The sequence below is a fragment of the Diuraphis noxia genome, unplaced genomic scaffold (genome assembly GCF_037042655.1).
Source record: "Diuraphis noxia isolate RWA-SAM2 unplaced genomic scaffold, SU_Dnox_SAM2 contig0004, whole genome shotgun sequence".
In the NCBI taxonomy this organism is placed as follows: domain Eukaryota; kingdom Metazoa; phylum Arthropoda; class Insecta; order Hemiptera; family Aphididae; genus Diuraphis; species Diuraphis noxia.
The window spans coordinates 19792619-19817034 of record NW_028301714.1 but is presented as its reverse complement, the minus strand read 5'-3'; the positions used below and the strand labels follow the sequence as shown (position 1 = coordinate 19817034).

The window sequence follows — 24416 nt, the reverse complement described above, 5'->3', positions numbered from 1 at the left end:
ATGCATTTAAAAGAAATAACGAATTTCGTGACTCGATATCGCGTTAAAACTTTTGTACCCGACAAATCGCTAGGGTGAGGTACTTAAAGATGTATTTATAATATATCGAATAATAAAATTTGACAGACTTCATTGAAGAAAAATTATAATAATAGTTAATTAATAAAAATCCAAAATTAAACAATAATTTAATATCTGATAATATTGATATAATGACGAAGGTTAAATATATTTAGATCTTAACACAAATCATATAACTGTCTAAGTATACTTCACTTTAAATTAGATAACATTTATTTTTTAGCATAACGTTTTTATTTAATATACCTACCTACTTACATACATTTTAATCCAAATTTTAAATGTATAATTTTTTCATTATAATAAAACTTCCTATTGATAATTAATTTTGATATTATATGATGGTACTTTAAAATTTGATTGTCTAATGTACATAAAATTAAGTATATAATAACATCGTAAAATACTGTTAATAATTTACGATGAACACCTAGAGCACGGCGGCGTAACCACCCGCTGAACGTAAAATAGACACTAATCTGTGCGTGTACACACGTCTGTTACGATATTAACTGTCTGTTATATGTTTCTATTTGCCGACAAGTCTGTCAAGTACAAAAAAAAGAAAAAAGAAAACGTACAACGTTAAGTGAACCTCCATATTACAAAGTTATTTGGTACGTGATCAAAATTATGTCAGTCAATCATAAACAATAGCTGATGTAAAAGTAATTCAATAATTTTCCTCGCGTATATTATTACACAAGGTTGGTCTATTAGACTTCACTAAATGTTAATAATATAAATTATTTTGACAAAAAACACATGTTTATTTTAATTAAATGGAAGTTAAATTTTTTTTTTGTGTGTGTACAATATACTATTTTGACACTTCGTTATGCATGTAATAAACAAACATACCTAAAAAATTTTAAGGATATATCTTTTGAAATAATAACTTGGGGCTCATTAAATAATATTTAAGTTGAAAGAGATAAACATTTAGTTTCTTTTACTTTTTTGTTCGGTCTTTCGATTAAACTTGCAGTTGTTTAAGTGAGACTTGGATATAGAACGCGAAAAAAATAACAAATATACCATTTTATATCCGAAACAATAGTGTTACACAAGAAAAAGTAGAAAAAAAACTTTTCTGGTTATCTCATTGTCCCCCTCCTCGACAGGATGCGCTGTGGCTCACGCTCCCCAAGTACTGGTACGCTGGTTCTGAAATTCAGATTGATCCAAAAAAAGGGTCGACCGAGTGTGTTTCCAAAGAGCCAACTGTACATAAGAGCAAGGAGAATGTACAATAATAAATCTGTAGCGGTCAACGGGATCCGGACCTTCCGTTTCCGGTGTGACCGAAACTCGGGAAAGAGGACAAGGAATCGAAAGTATTAAAAAAAATGTATATATATATATATAATACAATAAAGTTTTTAACGCAAGAACTTTTATCGCAAATGGCGTTTATTTTACGACCCACAGACTTATCATGCGCGTGAATAGGGAACCCAAACATCTATCGTCCCGTCCTTTTAAAGCGTTCTATGCCACAGGAAGTCCGGATTGACTGATTTTGGCCTTAAACCAAATGCTCGATATGACTCATTCTTTCCATTTTTAATAAGTTCAGAAGAGATTTTATGTTTATTTTAGTTAGTCTGTCGTCGAATCTTTGTTTATTAATTAATACATTGGTGTACAAAACCTCTGTGATCAAATTTAATAATACTATTTAATCCAGACATTAAGCATGATATAATTTGTATAGGTTTTCATATTATTATAGAAATAATAAAATATTTAGGCTTAAGTTTTTAATTTCAATTTAATATCATTCAATTAATTCCATTTAATAATAATAACATATTATTATATTGATGAAATTATTTTTGAAATATAAATCGTTTACGGATTAAATATACCTAATGTAATTAACCCGATACTTTAGTGTTTTACTGGCCACCGGATATTAAATATCCTAAGCTCCGAGAGAATATAAGAACACTTTTAGCGTAAATACCGAGTACACGGGGCAGCGACCCAATCGTGTCTGTCAAAATCTGTCAGATCATAATGTGCAGTTTCCCAGGCTAAGGCAACGGCCGGTTTGTGCAATACTTTGTCAGGCTCGTGTATTATCTTAATCGCATGAAATTGAGCCGACCGGAATGAAACCCGAAGAGAAAACGGAGAAAATACCCCTTTTTTGGAACAGCGATATGAGGGGGGAGGGGAGAGGAATAGGTTAAAACAAAGAGCACAGTGGAAATAAACCAAGCTATAAAAACCTCGATGTGTTTACTTGAATGGCCATTAATATTATCTCAAATGCTACTAAAATTCTCAAAAGTCGTAACATTAAAAATAAGGACAACACACAAATAACTATCTATTTTATGGTCTGCATTAAAGAATAATAAGGTCCTAAATTCGTACAATTTTTCTAGCAATATTATATAATACGCGTCGTTATTGGGCATTATGGTGTGCAAAAAGAAAAAATATAGAATCGATTGGACGATCGATTATTAATGGACATTTTCGTCGATCATTTTAATCCGTGATATGTAAATTTTACCATTACGACAATGCCCATTACAAAGTCATACAGTATTAATCACGAGGAATTAATTAATTATTAATATTATTATTTAACAATTACGCAAAACCGTGTTTGTTATGGACTTTTAATTGGAAGTTCTAATTATTACACCACCGTATACAAAGCGAACGAGCATTCATAAATTCTAGTGTCAATTAATGTTATGTAAACACTGTTTACTTGTCATTTGGACAAAAACCAAGTCACGCGATCACAAATTAGACACAAGTGTCGAAGAGGCTTGAGATCTGAACAGGTGAATGAATATCTAGGGCTAACATCTCGACTGTCTTGATTACTCATTGTATATCACAGTAGCCGGAAGACTGAATAAAAAACGATTGACTGATTCGCGTGTAAAAAATGAATAATATTATTATCCACGACGATAAAAAATATACGTTCAAGTCCACGGTTCGGAGGAAATTCATTAGCATATTTATTATAACAGCAGTATCCTATAGGTATGTATACAAACATTTAAAATTAAATTATGTAATATCTGATTTGTTGGTGTAGTGTTCTAGACTGCATAGCATTATAATGTCGAACAAATCGTGTCCCGACCACATTATCGTAACTTAACGTTTCGCCCGACATATACTCATTAATCCCTTCGCACATTTATAATATATATATATTATACAAAGGGTAAATGGATAATTGATGAACGTTTGGCTATATTTTTACTATAGTGAGGACTACATTCCAGTTTAAAATATTGCGTTATAAGGAAATTTCTAACGGAGGCGGCAAGTATTTCTCCGGTAAATGGCCAAAAGATAAAATATCAGTAAGTACCCAATCATTCCACAACATTGTTCGAACCATCCGCATGCCTTTATTTAGAGCTGCATGGTATTATTATACGAAAAAGAATAATAATTTTTTTTTTTTTTTATACGGAACGCTTATACAGACGTACAGTAAAAAAGTGGCACGTAAGTATAATATAGGTAATATGTAAATTTTCTTGCACGGTAAATCGTTTGAATTTTTAGCATAAGTGATTTTTTTTATATATATATATATAAATTTTACCGAGATTGCCTCTTTTTTATATTTAATCACGAAGCGCTCTATCGGTTATGTCACATAATACTATACATTTAGGGACACCGAAGTTGTTATTATTATTATCATTATCTTTTTTTTTTTTATGTACTTTGCATAAAAACGGACTATGCGGAGTTATAGTGCGTATAGAAATATAATACACTACACGTCTACACATATTATATTATTATGTTATGTATACATGCACCTCCGTTGGATTACCGCTACCGTCACCTTCTGCACTGCCTAGTGCTAATACCATACTACTTATGCGTGTATATAGCGACTTACTTTATCGACATAAATAATTATTAAAAACGTTCTCGGCATATGCAATATAATATTATAATATGCGAGCGCGGGCAGATCGATTTTCTTCGGTAATGAGATGCTTTGTAGGGGTTTTTCTTTATCGCGCGACTTTATACTGCAGATGGGTTGGGGTGGCGCGGGTGCACCACGGTGAGCTGTCGTATACATTGTTAAAAATGCTAATGGCACATTTAGCCTTTGGCGACCTTTTCGTGTTGACATTTTTATTGCACGTCCGGGTTGTGCTTAAAAAACAAAAAAATAAACAAAACAGAAAAGAGGATTGGTGAGGTTAAAATATACGATAAACGAGTAAACGGCAAACGTTTATTTCGCTTCTTCTGTTTCCGCGTCATCGCCGGTGACCGGTGCTCCGGATAAGAGGGGGATTTTCGACGGTGGCCTCCTCCCCGCAAAAAGGAAACGCGAAATTATTATCGAAACGGAAACTGCGTGGCGCGTGCTAGGAAACCAATGACCCTGAGGTATAATCCGGTGCGCACACGCTCACACACACGCACATATATAATAATATATTGTACAATATTATATACGACGACAAACGGCGGAGGTGGCGTCGGCGGCGGTGGCGGGTTAGTAAAGTCGTAACAGATGTCCTACTCCACCCCCCTTCGGACTCCGTACAGCCACTGCCACGACTGTACGACGTAGGAGCACACCGGGAATAATATTTCAGTTTCCTGCGGTAACGTCACGTATCGTTAAGCAAACGCGCGAGAGACTGCAGCGTTCGTATCCGTGCGATCCAATAGGGAATTCAGATTATTGAAATTTTCGCTTTGGACAAAATAAAAATGAAAGACAAGAACAAACACGGACGTGCGCATAAAATGGATTTTTTTTTCTTGAAATTACATCCAGCTGTTTTTTTTTGGGGGGGGGATTTTATGGTGACGGCGCAGTGGTAAGGTATAGCATCGCATTATCCGTGTGTATATAATATATAAACGAGAATAATAATATATTTTCATATGATATAATATATAGTCAGGTACGCTTATGACGTAGAAAACAGAAATCGTATAAGAAAATATATTGAATCCGACCCGCACGTGCTATGTCGAATAATCAAATTATACGACAACCCGTATTGCATATTATTATTATTATTATTATTATCATTATTCGCTGACGACGATAATCGTCCGACACGAAACGGATTTTAAAAGAGTTCAACGAATGTAATGAATTACTGCCATTCTATTCATTCATGAATGATGTTCAAAAAATAGAAAAACGAAGGCACAACTGCAATTACTCATATTGCCGGTACGAAATGCATAGGTAGGTACACGAACTATTATTGTTATACGCATATTATATTATTATTAATTTATATAATTTTATGAGCTGTGGCGTGATACGTACATGACGTCATCGCGCGAAATGACAAATAAATTAATAAATCAAACCTAATATTTTATTCATAACGCGTAGTGCAATTTCCAAAGAAAATAAATGTTAAAAACGAGAATTAATGTGGTAACAAAAAAAAAATTTATATGTATTTTATTCGATGGCAGAGCGCACGCATTTTTATTACATACACCGACAACACTTTACTGTAATATGAAATTATGTGCGAGATGTATGTGTGACTTTTACTAATATTTGGGCAATATATAATGATATAACGTAGTAATTGTGTTTTTGTGACGTGGCCATAAAGCTTATAAATACAAACGGGAAACTCAACAATGTAATGTAGGTACCTACCTAACATTACTTTGACATTATATATAGTTTTGAATTAAAAATTAAAAAAGAGTACTATTTAATATTATGGACTTGTTGAGCGGAATTTCATGAAGTGAAAAAAAAATATATTTTTTCCTACGACGACACAAAGTCTTGTATACACTTTACATTATATGTATATATATATGAATATATATACCTGCTACTTGAAAAAAATGGCTGGTCAATGACGTTCGGGGGTGAAAAATAGGAGAAACGCGTGTGAGAATGACAAATGAAACTTACATGGCACCGACGTATAATGTGTCACGATTTTCATCCAAGTGAAAAGTCCTGTAGTACATTCGGCCGCAGGACAACTCTCGCACGTGATCTGTAACAGACAAACAAACGACCGTAAATTTATGCCCACACTGATGAGGAGATTAAGGCACGTTCTTCTCCGAGGTGGCCCAGGAGAATTACATTAATATATATATATATAGGTAGGTACAGCAACACAATTACATTAGGTATTGCGTTCTTAAATGTTAAACAACCGTCTTATATATATATATGTGGTGTTAAACAAAAATAATTTGTCGTGTTATGCAAATCGTAGATCAACGTTGGCTTTAATTTATTTATCTTTCAATTGTTTTAATTTATTTGTATTTCAATTGTTCATTAAAAAAAGCGTCGACAAAAACGTTTTTGCATAAAGAAATATTAATTGTTTCATTATAAATTTAATATCCATTAACAACGCGTTTAATAATTTGTTATCCACTATGCAGAGATAATCTCGATGGTAAATTTTCAATAAAAAAAACTAAAAATCATTACAGTGTTAGAGATTTATTAGAACTGCAGAAGTCTCTAATTTTTAATGAATTTTAGACCTTAATGTCTAAGAAAATGTTGTAATAATAGTAAATTATAATGGTTGAACATTACTCATCTAAACCTAAAAATAATGTAAAGTAACGCCTGTAAAATATAATATAATATACTTGCTATCGATAATAAATTGTTACGTATATACACCATACATTCAACACAATTAACAACCAGAGAGTTTCGGTGTTTTCAAATTGATTTATGTTTAATTTTAATTGTCGTTTTTACGGAAACTGTTATCAACAAAAACGTTCGTCGGCTTGCGTTTTCCAAAACTTTTCCGTGGCGCGTGTTGCACTTTTTCGGAAAACAATCGTATCAAAACAGGATACTGGGAGATTTCATGTGAGCGGCGCGAACGGAAACATCGCCGCGTGATGATTATTGAATGAAACGTACGTTTTCAAAGGGTTATGGCTATAACGCTCCTGCTTAGGGCATCGGACCCGGGGAGATTTTTTTTGTTTGTTTTCGTAGGTTACACGTGGTGTAAATTATTAGCGGCTGCGTATTCAGACCCCAGCCGGAAACAAACTTTGGTCGTGCGAAGCGCAACGGCCCGAACTCGAACGATAAAAACTTGTTCCCGTTCCACCAAAAAGTTTAAAATTTACTGTACGGATGTACGCGCGCGCGCACACACACACACACACACACACGCACATGCACACACACACACACACACACACACGCACATGCACTAAGTGTACAGAGTGTATTATACGTATATATACAGTGCGTATATACACAGTGCGAGCCTGCAGTGATCATTAGTTTGAATAAACAAGATTAAAAAAAAAAAAAACACGTTTCATCGGACTGTATAGGTACACGATCGAAAAGAACGAGGAAAGAAATTAAACGCACACACGAACGAATTTTCACGGTTTAAATTGGTTTCGTCGATTAATTTATGATTGAGAAGGTTCTCGGAAAGTTCTCCCTTACCCGCGTTAAATTAGTGCCGAACATGTCTGAATATATTAAAGAAGGTTAGGCCGTGCGGAGGAGGGTACGTAACGGTCCCCGGGGCGCAGTAACGCCTTCAATTATTATTATTATTATTATTATTATGCGTGCACGCCTAACTCCGACGCAAGACGTCCCAAACGTATGTCGCAAAAATACAAAGAGAAGGAAACACACAAAAAAATAGCAAACAATAACGATTTATCATACGCGAGTGTGCACCTCGTTATTATTATAGTGTGCTTGGCAACACCCGGTAAAATATCGAAGGGTAATCATATAATACATTTCCAAATGCGGTTTTAGCCGTCTGTTTAAGCGGTATAATATTTTATTTTCAATTTCGTGGAATATTGAATAAGTTTTATGACTAGCCCGGGCATACGCAAGTACAATAGTATACGATATAACAATAATTATGTGGTCCACATAGTATACGTAAACAAACTACTATACTATAGGGTACCAAATATTATTCTCGAAACGTTATATTATATAGTTGCAGAGTGATCGAGTTTAGAGATGAAGCTGTTTCGTAATTATTCCACAATTAATGTTTCACGTCGATTAAAATGCCGTTAGAGCGATATATTTAGTTACCAAAATTATAATACTGCACTGTAAAAATAGATGTACCGGCACGTTCTACGAATTATCATAGGTGTGAATATTAACTACGATTATAATATCATTCTACCACAATATCGAACCTATAATACGCGCAAATTATTGTTTATCTACTTATGTGACCCAGGTGGCTATATATAAACACTATGTGACGACTAGTTATCATGTCATTTATTATACCCTATGCATTCAAAAATCGTAGGTGTTAAAAATTGTTTTTGTTCAAAATGTTTTTTATAAAATAACTATTTTAATTTTGAACCTAGATACACGTTGCTTTAACGGAATGATTTAAAGCTGCAAAATCAAAAAGCTTAGTCATTGGTTACACACACGAAGTACAACTAACATAAAATATACAATTTATAAGAACGACAACGTTTGGCGGCTCTGTTGGGATAAAAAATATCACACATAATATATCCGATATTATAATTTTCTACGATGGCACATTGCGTTGTACCAGCTGTTGTTGGTTGTTACAAAGTACTAACATAGTGTTTTACGAGAGTAAAGGAATCGTTTGAATTGAATATATTTACTATTTAGCGAACAAGTTATAAAATATAGTTGTACGGTATTAAGCGAATCCAATAGTGTACCTATGATAGACACTTGAGCACATAAATTAAGTACTTATATTTATTAAAGAAAGTGCAAAATGTATTTCAAAGTCAGTCTTATAAAATGTGCATTTATATCCTTAAATAATTCTCTTGAAAAATGGTTTCGTTCAAAAAGTTGTTAGTTAAAGTTTTCGAACAAAAATCCATCAAATTCTATGCGTCAGAAACATTTCTAATTACACGGTTGGGAAAGACCAAGTTCCGTCTTTCGTTTGTACATCACTCACATCAAACACAAATTTAAAACGTAAATAGTTGAACAACTAAAATAGATGGATGTTAAACGGTTATTAAAATAAACAACAAAAACATTGAAAAAAAAACAATGACAAACCCAAACATGCTTATACAGTCACAACAATCTTTCCGTAAAAAAATTACTTTCGATCAAAGTTCGCGTGTAATAGAGATTCACTACTTGTACAACAGTCGATTTAGTTTCTAATACGATAATATTAATGAATAATGTGTATCTATATAGCGTTCTTATTAAGCAGTTAATATGAAGTTGGCGTCGATCATGTTTATATTTCATACCATGTTTTACCTAGGGACCGGTTAGGGTGCCTACCCACGTGGAAAAACCATCGTGTGCGAATCACAAACAATATTAGGCTACATCCAAGTTCCCTCCCAAGAACCTCTTTTTATACCTATCAATTCCGTCATAGTTAAAAAAAAAGGTATATACCAGTTCCGTTCCAGTTAAAAAAAAGGTACATACTAATTCCGTCCTTATATGCACTCGGATTCAATAATTAAATACAATGCGTGTTGCCCGAACCAAAAGACACTTTATTGTCATGCGTTAGATCAAGGCAATATTATTGACAAGGTATGCTAATGCTCTCATCATCTTGACTACTTTTAATAATAGTAGGTATATAGACATCGTCGTATGAGTAAGACCCTCACGCTCGCGACGTACGCGTAGAGTCATTCATAAAACGAATTCTGACGACAACGTGTCGAGAGAGCTCAATATTTTGCATGTCATCTTATTTACATCCTAGAAAGTTTTCCATTTCCCAACGTACACTCGATCGCCCTGCAACATGACGAACGGTGTTCGGTAGGAGGGGGGAGGGGTGAAAATAACGCTCTATTGAATGTTGTTCTTTATTTCTTTTTCCACCACGGACATTTCTTTCTTTTTACATTCCACATTCAGCACCCTCTTCCATCCCTCACGCGCATGTCAATGTTTTAAGATATTGAGTTGAAGTATAGACGAAAAAGTGTATGTGTGTATATGTGTGTGTGTGACGACGTGAGGCAATTTAAAAGGCCAGAGGTGGTCTTAGCGGGAAACCGAACAAATGACAAAATATGTTTGTTCATAGATTTTTTTTTTTGTCACCCCAATCACTGATGATGAACTTCTTTTTACGTACATTTTCGTTGTTAAACATTTTCCGAAAATCGTTCGATTCAATCAAGTAATAGTCCGTGTGGTTCGAAGATGGAATAACATGTCGGAAGATATGAGTGTATGTACGACGGCAGTTCTAACCAATCAATACTTTTTGTGCGTGCCGTTCAGTTAGGTTATCTTTTGTAACCGAATAAAAATGCCGGGTTTAAAACCCTACACCCGGGGGAGGTTGATCTTCAACGACATCAATCGTTACGACGTCAAAAACGTTATGAAAGGGGATGAGAAAAAGTAGGAGCGAATAAAAGTTTTTGAAAGACGTGACTTACGCTGAGGTATTTTAAATTGACAAAATCCATATGTCCGTGCGATCCGATAATATTTTGTTATTAATAATTTTATAGAAGTTACATAATTCGCGTGAACTCTGAGTTATTTTCGAAATTGAATCAACGACTAAAGGCACGAAAAAAGAAATAAAACTTTAAAAAAATTCTTCTTTATTGTAAAACGCGTGTTAAATCCTGTCACGAACCACAGAATTAAATTAATAATATACAATTGAGACTTTAAACACGTTTAGGAATTAGCACATTTCACAAGAATAGAACAAATGTTTGGATTGAATGGCGTTCAAAATTCGCAACTTCATAATATAGTCGAGTTTAAGTACTCATCACCGCCATTTAATTCAGTTTTAAGTGAAGTGTGGGATGTTCAAAGGAAATAAGTGAACATTTATAATTCTAACCAGACTGGAAAAGTGTTATTAATTATTGTTTTATGTGTGCCTATTTGTACATTTTAGTATTTTCCGACTGTTAATATTATAGCTAGAGATTTTCAAATTTATTACGATATAGTTCAGTCAAAAACTCATACGCATACGGCTTTTGTTGTTGTGTATGGCCAGTGACGCATAATACTATTATACTAAAAAAAAACTGAATTTTGTTTTTTAATAAAAAAATTTTTTTAGTTAAAACGTCAACATCAACGGTTTTTTTACGGCTTTGTGAATCCATTTTCTAGAGGCAGCTGAACTTTTTCCCCTGCATATCTGACAACCACAGCCGTCATGAAAGCATTTTTTTTTTTTAACTTATAAGATACACTGTCACTACGAGTGAATTTAAATATAAAGCATCTACCTATACTTATCATCATTGTAGTATTTTTATCATTAGTTTTAATTATGTTTGTTATTTTTCGTTGAGACTTAACTTACAATATACAACTATCAGCTTTTATAATACGATACCTACAAAACAGTATTTAAATAATAGATTTAAAATAATAATTGATATTTCTATAATTGTAATGATCGTAAATTTGTTTATTACATATTTAAAACTTGTTCATAATCAAAATCTAAAAATATATAATAAATACCTACCTAGGTATCTAAGATAAGATCACTAAGTTTTTAACTAATTTGCTGTGTTCCATCAAAATCCTCCATTTAATTTTTAATTGCATACATTTTAAGGATGAAATATAACGCCAAAATATGTATATTATAATAAATTATCAATTAAAAGCAAATTCCGAAGGATTATTTATCGTTATCGCTGTTCGCGCTAAGTCGTCATGATTTATGCTCTCTGTTGAACAGACGGAATGTATTCGAATCAGATTCTCTCGAGATAAGAATACGTGTCTACCTCAAAACCGATTCGCATTAGTATGCGAAGGCATATTTATTTTTATTTTTTTACACGGACTAGTCATAAAACAAAATAAAGTCAATTTGACACATTCTAATAAGTGTACACGTTTTCCTTAGATTACAAAATTCGACTTGCGTTTCGATTGGACTAAGGGAAAAAAAATTAATACGTGAGTACAGTAGGTAAATATAAATTGAGATAAATTTACAGAACGTCTACAGGTGCTCTCGGTTCCTAATGAGCTCAAGAAACAAAAGCCTGAGCGCGTATACATGGTGGGGGTGCGGTTGTTTATCGAGGGTATTCCGGTAAGACATAAATCTTTATTTACGACCAACTCTCCTACTCAGAACCACTACCGCAGACTTTGGATCCACCTCGGTTATTCATAACCCCTTTTGCGTGTCTCCACGCAAAAATAAAAATAAATATACTAAGCCTATTTTCATTTAGTGAAATTACAATTTAATACGAGAGATCTGAAAATTCGTCCAACTATGCCAACTGCGGAACGCAATAAAGGCTGTGCACGAACTGGAAAAATGCTCACTTGTACATCCGGTCCGATTAAATCCCCTCAGACTCCTTGGATGCCATTACGCTTCAAAGGTCGCACAATTTTCTTATACGAAACGAATAGGACTTGGGGACCGTAATATATTGATAATATTTCATATTTATTCTTTTGAACAATCGCCCGTTAAGAGTCGTTGACAAACAAAACGAAACTAATATTTTTAAAAAAAAAAGGCAGTGCAAGAATTCACACTTAAATATGAATATTAAAGTGTAAAAGCGATTTATATATTCTTTACATCAGTATCAATACACAAAAATATCTATGTTGTGTAAAGAACAATAGAAAAAAAACTATGGAAATTGCTCTGATATATAAATATATATTATATTATAAGATTTGGATTGTATCTATATTTTATACCTATAGTATTGAGTATGTCACTGTAATGGATGTGTTAAATTTAAATTCAATCATTGTACACGAAAAATGATCCTGAGCGGAAACAGTGTGTCAGATTCTATTTCTAAGGATATAATAATATTATTTATTTATATTTCTGGCAGTAATTTATTTTTTCATTAGTAATACGGTATGCTAAATTAATTTATATCAAAAATATGGAATATTATTAAAATTAATTTTAATCAATATGAGTACCTACATATTCATTTAAAGCTACACAGGGGATAGGATCAGGAGTATAAATAGCTTAAAATTAGCTTCAATTAATTAAAATTGTATTATCTACATGGAAAATAATAATATTATACGTATAATGGTGAAATATTTCAAGCTCCTGCGATTAATAGTTTTTAAAATACAACATAATAGCTGAATTTGTTAAAGGAAAATTCGATAATTTGTTCAAATAGACAATATATTATGTAAAAATCGAAACATAAAGTGTCAATAAAAAAAGTTATGAATTTTTAATAGATTTTAGTTTTCCAAGAAATACATTGTGAGGAAACCATGTAAAAATCTTATGCGTTTTTACACACGACATTATTTACAAATTTCTGTAATTTTAATGAGTTTCGTAAACATTTTAACTTTTAACGTTTTTAATTAAATGCGTTACTTTATTTTCAGTGTTTTTATTTGCTTTATTAAAAACTTACGAAAATCTTGTATTAAATATTCAAGATTTTTTACTAAGAATAAACATTTAACAGCATAATTGAGAGAAAACTATAACAAAGTCGACAATTTTAAGTGTACAAAGAAATAGCTCAAAAAGATCCAAGACATTTTAAATTATAATAATTATTATAAATATCTCTTAAAAATTCCAAGTATCTACGGTGTTTAGTTTAATTTTTGAATTACAACATAATAATAAAGTCATCGATCTATTCGGTAACAAGTATTGTGTATTTTTGTATAAGCAAATAATTCATCTTGTTTTCCGTAATTTTTGTTTTAGATTATTTTTAAAAGAACTGCGATTTTTACTTTTGACTCTTGAAAATACCAACAAAATCCAATTTACCACTAGAAAACACCCCTAAAGTTGAAGGTGTTTTTTATGGCTCCAAACGTTGATTACAGACAAAAAAGAAACACCCACGTCCCACACATTATTTTATTATCAAAAACATCATCGCTCAACTTAGAATCTAAAATAAAATATAAAGTAATTTTATAAAATTCTGAATATTACTATAAACAAATAAGGTATTCGTATTTTTATAGATTTTTATATATTTATGTAATTTATTTATTTTTATTTGTATTAAAATGAAAACGAAGATAATCATAAATATTGGTATCTGGCACAATAAAATGAAATAGGAATCTTTTGGTTTACAGCTTTTTATATGATATCTGACATTTATATGGATCTATTTCGAATTTCCTGTATAAACACAAGCTATGTAAAACATTAATATTAGGTATAAAAAAATCGCACCATATTTTTATATCTACTAATAAATAAATATAGTATGGATAGACTATATTATATAAATTCCCACAATTATCCGCTTCGATTATGCTAAAATAACGTTACGGCAAATTATTAAAAAATTAATCATGTTTGTATAATATCAAAGTTCGATATTTTATTTTATATGTGATATATATATATATATATGAACAGGAATTTAGGTTTTAAAACAATACGGATGTCGCGAAATTTCTGCTTTTTTGGGTGTGAAAATATTGCTAAAAAAAATGAATACATATAATATTTAAAGGCACCGAAATGAACTTAAATCTGTCTTGCACACAATAATCGTGTATTAAAACGTTTCGTCACCAATTTAGATATTTACGATACAAACACGCGTGGCGCATTTCCGGGTGAGTAATGATGGCGGTAAAACGACGCACGCACACAATCGATTGGGTAGTAAAAAGACACACACACACACATAGTTCACGCGGGCTTGTATAGTAATTCCGTTGCGAATTTCTGGGCCTTTAACGAGGTACGTCAATTCTTGGATACGAGTGGGTGTATGCGTGTGTGTGTTGGAGTGCACTCCCTGCCCACCCCTCCCCCCAAAACGATTTAATCGCGTGGTATCGGTTCAGGAATTTCTGTGTGTTGTTTATACCTCGTGGGGCGACGATGACGACGACGTGGGGCGTGCGGAGCTAGTGCAGTTTTTGTAGCACGCGGAAAATGGCAAAGGGTGGGCGACGACGAGCCGTTTGTACGAATAAAACGATACACGAGTTAGGTAGTCCGCGGGTGGAGCGCAGCAGACCATCGAGGTAGGGTAGTATTATATATACATGTATAAAGTTTAACAAAACTGCAGACATCAAAGAGGGACTATATATGTGTGTGTGTGTGTGTGTGTGTTCGTGTGTGTGTGTGTGTGTGTGTGTGTGTGTGTGTGTGTGTGTGTGTGTGTGTGTGTGTGTGTGTGTGTGTGTGTGTGGGTGTGTGTGTGTGTGTGTGTGTGTGTGTGTGTGTGAGGGGGTAAGAAAGTGTAAGGATAGGGAGAGAAAAAAAAACATAAGACTTGATGGTTTTTATATTATATTTTCAGCAAGCCACTCACGTCCGTCCACGTCCAAGTTTAATTGTTTTCGATACATATTATATATATGGAGAGAATATCGTCCGAGTTAGATATCGGTCGACTTTTTCTTTCATCTCTCTCCACTTGCAACAGCTCTTCTCCCAAGACATATTATATACGGTCCGTCGTAGTTGTCATAGTGCGTGCATTGTTGTAATCGTTTAGCCGAAATTGAAGAAACGAACCGAGCAGAATTTCCGATTGATTCTGTTTACGGTCCGCCCAAACATACCCTACCCGAAACGTCACGTCGAGTGACTACGAAGGATACTAATTCGCAAAAATATAGCAATTTAATATGAGATTTTATTATTATAGACCATATCCTTCACCGTGCGCACCATAGCCATTTCCGGTTACCTGCGCACTATGGGATTATCATAGCGCACTGAAAACGGAATTATAGTAATAATGTCCCGAATTAATCGATGGCAATAATAACATTCCCGACAAAAGACGAGACGGTTTCTCAAACTACTAGCGACCGGCAATATTGCCGCGGGCGCGTTTTGTGTGAACTATATAGTACAGCAGAGGTACTTACTATTATTATTATAATTATTACTATTATTACGCACAACTATTAATATTACACGTCTATATCAATGACAAATTATTGTTTAATTTGTTTTAAAATAATAATGCACTCCTCTTGTTCGGTTACTGTGTTTATAGTCTAGAAAAGTAAATTGAATATGTATTTTGATTAATATTTTCACGAAAACCATTTAATTAACGTGGTACAATACTAATAATTAATGAGCTTATTTTAAATGCATTTATATTTTGTTTTGCTTTTTGGTTCACTGCAATATGTATTTTATAATTTCCAACATATACCTACATTTGTTGGAGGCATGACCGGTGATAAAATTTTGTATTCCTAAAAACCAAAACCTCCTAAAAAATAAAAATTCAACATAGTTGAAAGCTGTTCAGAAAGTTGTAGCGCTATAATAATTGTTGAAACTATCAAGAAAATCGAGTCTTCAAAAAATACTATAACGTTCATAACAAATATTATAGTTTATACCTTATAATTATATATTTTTTTATGTAAGTTTTAATTATGAATAGACTGCAGTAAATATATTTTGTTATTTTGTACTACTATGATATAGGTCATAAATTATTTCAATTTTTTAAACGCCAGCAATTAAAACATGAACATGTGTATATATAAATGAATATAATACGATATTTATGGTATGATTATCTTTTTGTTTGAAATACATCAACGCTTGATTTACGGGGAGTTTTTTTTTTATGAACGTTTTAAACTTCAATTTTTGTGCAATTTATCAATTTTATGACGATATACCACTTTTATACGTTAATTTTACAACATGATAATATTTATTATTTGGTAATTTTTAAATCTTGTAATGAAACTTTTAGTTTTTTTGGAATTAATCTTTTACTCATTTCATATTCATTACTGTATTCAATATAATTTTATATATTTACTCGTAAATTATTTTTATGAGCACATAAAGTTTAAAAATAAAATATTTATAAACATCATAAAGTAAACCAAGCTTGCTTGAAATCGTATTTTTTTTTAAATGCAAATAATATATCAAATGTATAATAATATACCAGTGACTTGCGTTGAAGAGAGCAATGTATTGTCAAATTCCCAACACATTAATTCTGTATTTTATTCGTACTTTTTTCTTTACTTTTATTTCTATTATGTATAATCATAATAATATAAGAAACCTACCTTTGGCAAATGCCCAAATTAATTTTAAATTGTTTTTCATAAGCAAATTAATTAAACCATGTTTGTATAAATTGTACAATAGTAATCCTTTAGAGTTCAGGTTCATGTTATTTATTTATATTTCTAATGCACACTTTAAAATGCTCGTAATGGGAGACTCCCTATTATCATTAATTGAATTCTGTAAATTAGTTAAATTGTTACAGATTAATCATATTATTATTTTAATTAGAATAACTTTTAATTTTATAAGTAATACATAAATAAACATAAATGGTTCAATACATTTTCTAGAATGCATTAACTTGTATATTTGATATTAAATTGTATTTATGAATTTCATTAGAGTAATATCTGTAATACATATTTTACGATCACTGTTTTATATCCCTATCCACTATATCTGTTCTATTGACTGAATAATATAACATTAATAGTTATAGTTTGGGAAATATAATAAACTAAATTACTGAAATATTTGGCTACGAATAGTTTTGAGATGAATTATAAATTTATACGTAATAATATTATTATGTTCAGAGTTATTGTACAATGTGTATATTTCAATAATGCAAAAGTTCAATAACTATAATAATACAATATAATCTGTTCTTGTTTATATAATATGTAAATACTGTATCCTTAAAAATTGTTAACCTTAAGATCCTAGTATGCCAATTTCCATAGCTTCCGAGGCTTATTTATTATTTAAATAAAAATAAAAATACAATATTCCGACAAAAATGTTACGTACTTGTAGAGCTGTAAACTATACACACACATATAATATATATATATATATATATACATTTAGTAATATTCAGGTATTATACCTAATTTTATTGTTTGGTGGATTTTTTTTTTATTTTCATATTTCGCGATGTAATAATATAATAAATTAGCAGAGCGTACGATTATTTATCGCACCATTAATTTAGCACTGTTGGTTATTGATAATTTTATTGTAACATTTTATTTACTGCTACCGTATTTTTCGTCACACGTTGGGCCCTCATTAGAGCCGTACTGGCTATTCACGCAACATTGGTGTTTCAACCACACCCCACAGTGAGATTTCCACAGAAGATACCTGTGTACAGTATTCCAGGGGAGGGTGGGTGTTGGAGCGTACCACCATGGAACCCTACACCGCGGGGTAATCTTGTTTTATCGCACACCCGTCGCGAGCAAATTTCGCATATACAGACAAATTTATCGTTTCTCACGGGAGTTGTGTGGTACACGCGGCTTTTGAATAATATCCAATAAGTGTGGGGAAATATAAGAGGAAACAAGAAATAAAAAAATAGAACAACGTCACATACATATATGCGCTAGTGAATATAACAAGTCAATATTTCAATATAACGGATACCAAAAACATAGTCACCGTCGCAAGAATAATAAACCAATTTTGTGCACATGTAAAAAATTGAATTGATGGAATGACGAATTTTTTAGTGCTGATGTTTTCATTTTCGACGATCATTCAGAACACGGGTATAGGAACCTCGGAAAATGCAGAAAAATCGTATTGAAGAACATTATTGTAATAATATAATGCATCAGTTATATATATAGCTAAGAACCTCATCAGAGTTTCTTATATGGATTTTATTTTTGACACAAAAGGCGTTCATCAGAAAGCGTGTGTGACCTTTGATCGTTGTATAATATGGAAAGCAATTTACCCGGAGCGTCTGTAATAGACCTGACCTTTTTTTTCCAAGAAAATACATAACGATTTGCCTAGGGTTGGATGAAAGAATAGACAATTTTAAACGATCAGACAAAGGGTCTCTATATGTACTGCTTTGGTAGTTTCAACGTTTTCATGGTGATTTCAATTGTCCGGAAAAAGGAACTTATCCGTTATAAAAGGTGTGGCAGTAGACCTTTATGATTTTCTGTTTAAGGTGTTTGAGTGATAAAATAAACGTATCGTGTGTGTCAGACAACTCAAGATGAACTCAAGTAGTATTTAGGGTCAAGGGGTTTCATTTGCAGTATAAAAGTATTATGGTGAGCGAGAGGGAGGTGGTAAAACAAACGATCAATCTGAATTCAAAGGACAGAAAAACCTTAAATATTTTTAAAAGAAAAGCAATTCATTTTTTTAAATAATTTTTTTTACTAAAAAAACAAAATAACAAACATTCTTAAGCATGACTGAAATAATAATATATACATAATATATAGGTTTGATTTTAAGATAGCGAATCTACAGATACATTATTAGAATACACATTAACTATATATTTTAGTATTTTACTTCCGTGTTCATTTCACATTATTGTAGTAAACACGGATTGCAAATTGCAATTTATATCCGAGCTATGAACAATTTATCATTGACCGAGCAAGAGACAATAAGCATTTTGATTAAATAGTTTCGAATGAAATTAAATTGTGCACTACATGCATTACTATATTATATCAAGCAATTTCGGAATTTAATTAATAACAATATGCACGAGAAGTGTTTTTAGATTGGGACGACGGAAATTGTTTTATTTCTAATGAACTAATATGTACACATGGATACAAAATGCATAATATAATATTATGTGGAAAATGTGTATATTATGTATTATTATGTATTTAATATAAGTAATATTAATATCTTTGTAAAGAAATGTTATCTGACTTTATCGTTTCTTGGTTCACATTATGAAATCTGGCGAATAATAATTTTACTTTTATGGCTTACTGGGATTTTATGCTATAATAATTTCATAATTAACGACCGAATTAAACGCGTGGTTTATCCTTTATTCATCCCCCTCTGTTGAAAAAAAAATAATAATAATAAAATACAGTCTACTTTTTAAAATGGTTAGCTTCTTTCTTCATAATAATAAAAAACCAAGCTTTGTAATTCTCTTGGCCAATTACTATTATAGAAAGGTTGTTATGTGAGAACTGATTATATACATTTTTTCGCTGTACATTAAAAATACCCGACATATATTGGTTACACACAAGTGGAATGCATTTCATTTATGTTTATGAGACACGTTCCACATTCCTTTATCTGAACCGCCTAAAAGAGGATTTTTTTCTTATATTATACTTAATATTTTTTATTAAAATTAAGGCACTACTAGCTTTCAGTAATCCATTGTGTTTGATTTATCCTGTTAAAATGATTTTAATATTTTATAATTACAATAAATGTCAAGCTCTTTTTCTAATTAAAAAAAGCATTTTTCACACATAATGCATTTTAATTAGGGAGGACTTAACTGTTTGGAGTAATCTATTATCGGTTCTCTGTAAAAGAATTAGAAAAAAAAACTCCTCAACCAAATGAGTGTCTTATATTTTATTTTATTTTTATAGTTGTACTGATTAATCTGGTTTACTAACCACGATAAAGAATGTTTTGAAGAAATAAATATAATATTGATTAATAAAAAAAGTAAAATTATTATTGTTTTTAAAAAATAAAATATTACACCATCCCCTTTGAGTTATTGAATATTTTATAATATTATTATAACACTGTGAAGAAATTTTTTTTTTTTATTATTACCATCTGCGTAATTAGATAATTTTATTGAAAAACAAGTTAATATAAAATATGTATTATTATGATAGGTATATGTATTTGTACTGAAATAATCAAAACCTTTGATAAATATATATTTTGTCTATATAGCATTAATTATTATGAACTAATATTACATGTGTTAAACACTAGTTGGCTTCATCGGATTCAGTTATTAGACTTCGGTGAAAATCTATAATCCCATAAACTAAAGACGGTATGCTGTAACACGCGTGAATTATTTGGAAAATCTATTTTCGACGTAGAGAGGTAGTTAAAAAAAAAATTAAGGCGAATTCAACCGGCACATCATAAAACTGGCTGAATTTATCGGCGTGCCTACTGTTTTAAGTGCTGTTTAAAAGTAACGCGTGAGTCACATGCATAATACTAATTGAACCCGTACGGGTGGTACGACTTATTTAAAATGAAATGTTAACAATTAAAGAGCTCGTTATCATAAAATATACATTAAAGTTTAATGATTAAACATTCACAGGAGGCCCGTGTATTCTTTTGTTTCACCATTGTAACGGAAGGGTATTATTATTTTTTTTGTTAACACTCGGAGAGCATAGATGTAATAACCAAAATTTATATACCGAACTGAAACCGAAGCTCACGAGTTGAGCTAAAAAATAAACGAGTACGTGCACACTACACGCGTATATATATATATAATATATGCACTTGATCAAAATATAATATATAAATTCAGTATACTTAATGAATGTCACGGATTAAATACAGATTTTTTATGTGCACTAATGTAATTCCCATTAACGCTGCAGTGGATATGGCAAACAAAATTTTAATAAATTCAAATATTAATACCTGGTTAGGTAGGCAATTTTAACGCGTTATAAAAAAGTTTCATTTAAACTAATTTTTTTTAAATGGATTTAATAATGATTTTATTCAGAAATGAATATAAAATACTGCAATTTCGCATTTTTATTTCAATATGTTTAAGTTATAAAAATACATTTTATTTCCCAGTTTGAGTGTAAAATACTAAAGTACACGTATAATACAACATAAATAATATATATACTTAAAAAATCGTTAGAAATGTACAGAACACTCAGTATTAATCCTCTACCCTCATATAATATTATACATATTATAATTTCTGCCCGGGTAATTTACAGTCAAAATGTCTATTTTAACAATAGTATTATTTGATTCAGTAGAACATGAATACAATTTGTATCCAGGTTAGCATTAAATTGAACAAATAGAAAAAAGTACGCAATTTCATAAACATCCGAGCCCTACATATTATCATAGAACTGTCTTTCTAAACGATTTTGCGCAACACTTTGTTTTTCGCCATAGAAACGCAAATCAACAATTATTGTTCTAAAAAATTGATCAATAATAACATTTATTCTATTAAACACTTCTCCCCTTCAACTAAACCTAAAAACATATTATGTATGATTACTCAATTTTCTTCGTAAAGTAGTTAAAATATCTAGTAACATGCTACTTTATCTTGGAAGGGTGTTACTGAACTATATTAAAGTTACTACTATTCAGTACTATAATAGTAGTTTATTTTTCAACCAAAAATGCGTGATACAGTCATATTCAGTTCTAAGTATATATTATCGTTTCGACACACTATCGGTATATGTACCTATAACAATCGTTATGTGCAATATTTCGGAAAAAGCGTCGTAATTCTCACCGTACGCGCGTCGAGACTTTTCTATCTATAACGTCGTTATATCGTGTGTTGTACCTGCACGAGTATTTTTCATTGGTTAATCGAAAACCATCGCCGGATAAACGTTCGATCATGATACTATACCCTGCACTGCCATCACAATGCGGCCAGGCCATACATTCTAAACGAGGACGACATGACAGAAATATAAAAAGGTAAGAGGCGAAAAAAAATAATAAGAAAAACTAAACCATCCATATTATATACAGGTCCAGCGCGGTCGGCGTGGCGGTTGAAACAGAGGCGTTCCGGCCGCGGGGTTTCCTTCCTAATAGCCACCATAAATTGCGAGTTCGCATATAAGAGCGTCCAGTTGCCTGCAGTCCCGGCCCATCTCCGTCCAGCCACCAACTCCACCACCACACACATGCCCGGTGTTGTAGGTGTTCCGTCTAGAGAACCGCTTTTCCGATTAAATCTCGACCGTTTTTATGGCTTCCGCAGAGTATATCTATACATGTATCGGTTTCGGTGCGCAGCGGCACTATATTATATAGGTACGTTGTTTTATATATCGGCCGGAAGAGAAGAGCGAAAACTTTCCGATAATAGGCATTATAGCTGGTACCTATAATACACCAATGATAATGCTATATATAATTACGTTTCAAATGATAATCAATTTTTATCCGCGACCATGCGAATAATATCACTGCCGATAATCTGTGTTGTGCACCTCGTTAATACCGATATCTTGTTCATATTATTAGGTATAGATACAATATAAGTAATCGGTACCTATTGCAGTTGCAAATAATATATGCATAATAGTTTATTCATATATATCTGAAATGATTCTAAGATCATGTAAACGATACCAATGGTTTAAACAACTGAAATCTAATACTTAAATAATAATTAGTAACATAAAATATAAGTATTATAATATGTATTTACCTTGAGCTATCACTCAGATTCTTTTACTAGTTTAAGTCATTTTATGTGCACATCAGTGAAATTAACAAGGTATGAAAAAATACAGTATATTTATTGGCAATAAGCAACATAATGAAGATTCGAATTATGAATAAAGAGCGCTTTGGTAAAATAAACTAATAAATGAAAGACGACGTCGTCGGTAAAACATATTATTTTGGTCGTATCATTGTATTATACAGAATTGACTAAGATGATTTTAAACATTTAAACTATTAATTGTCAGATGATAACTTATTTTTGATATAATTATATTATGTCAAATTGTATTTTCATTTATTTGAATACTTTTATTTGGTTACCTATATTTAAAACGTAAGGGAATATATAATATATTTTAGTGTAACACGTCAAGTCGGTAAACATATTATACAAGGTTTATATAAAAATATATGTAGTATAAAACGGTTCAGGGCAAAATTCGTATTTCTAATATACATGTGTATTATTATAAACACAAAATGTAAAATTAATTTTAGTTAAATAAGTTTACCAAAATATTAAGCGTAAACACGCTACCACATCGCTGTGTCTAAAGAAGTAAAACTTTCATGTTGAAAACATTAAAGCATTGATTTTGTATGAATAAAATATGATGTATAAAGTCTTCAAGATAAAACATAATATCATATTTTCTAGACCACAAATGTTTTTTTGAATTATTATTCTTCTTCTTGTGTGTTTGATGATAATAAGGCTTTTCTTTCTGGGATATAAAACGCCAAGTAAACATCGTAATTTTTTTGTTGAGTTTACACTGGGGATTTTTAGCCCAGCAATATAGCTGCAGTATTTTTTACACTTTTTTTTTATCAGAGTGCATTGAAGTGCTACGCGTGGATTCAGACGCATATGTTTCACTTATGTGTACGATAAAATAGATAAAAATTGCACACGAGCAGCTAGTGATGATCACAAAGAGCAGAGTATATCGTGATGTGTTCAGGTCGTGTTTTTATGGTAATGGAACTCTCTGGTAACCGAGGTGGAAAAATCGAGTGTTGGCGGTAGAGGGGATGGCTGGTTGGCAGGTCGGCGAAGGAGAGAGGGCG

At 31.7% G+C, this 24416-nt stretch overlaps 1 protein-coding gene across 3 annotated transcripts in view; it reads right to left on the bottom strand.

Moving 5' to 3' along the window:
- Sema2a (Semaphorin 2a) overlaps positions 1-24416 on the bottom strand; it is a 384224-nt gene that overhangs the window by 89034 nt on the left and 270774 nt on the right. For all 3 annotated transcript variants that reach the window (XM_089225342.1, XM_089225340.1, XM_089225341.1), the window contains one exon: positions 6005-6092. In XM_089225342.1, the coding sequence (XP_089081468.1) occupies positions 6005-6092 (88 nt within the window). The remainder of the gene's footprint in view (positions 1-6004; positions 6093-24416) is intronic.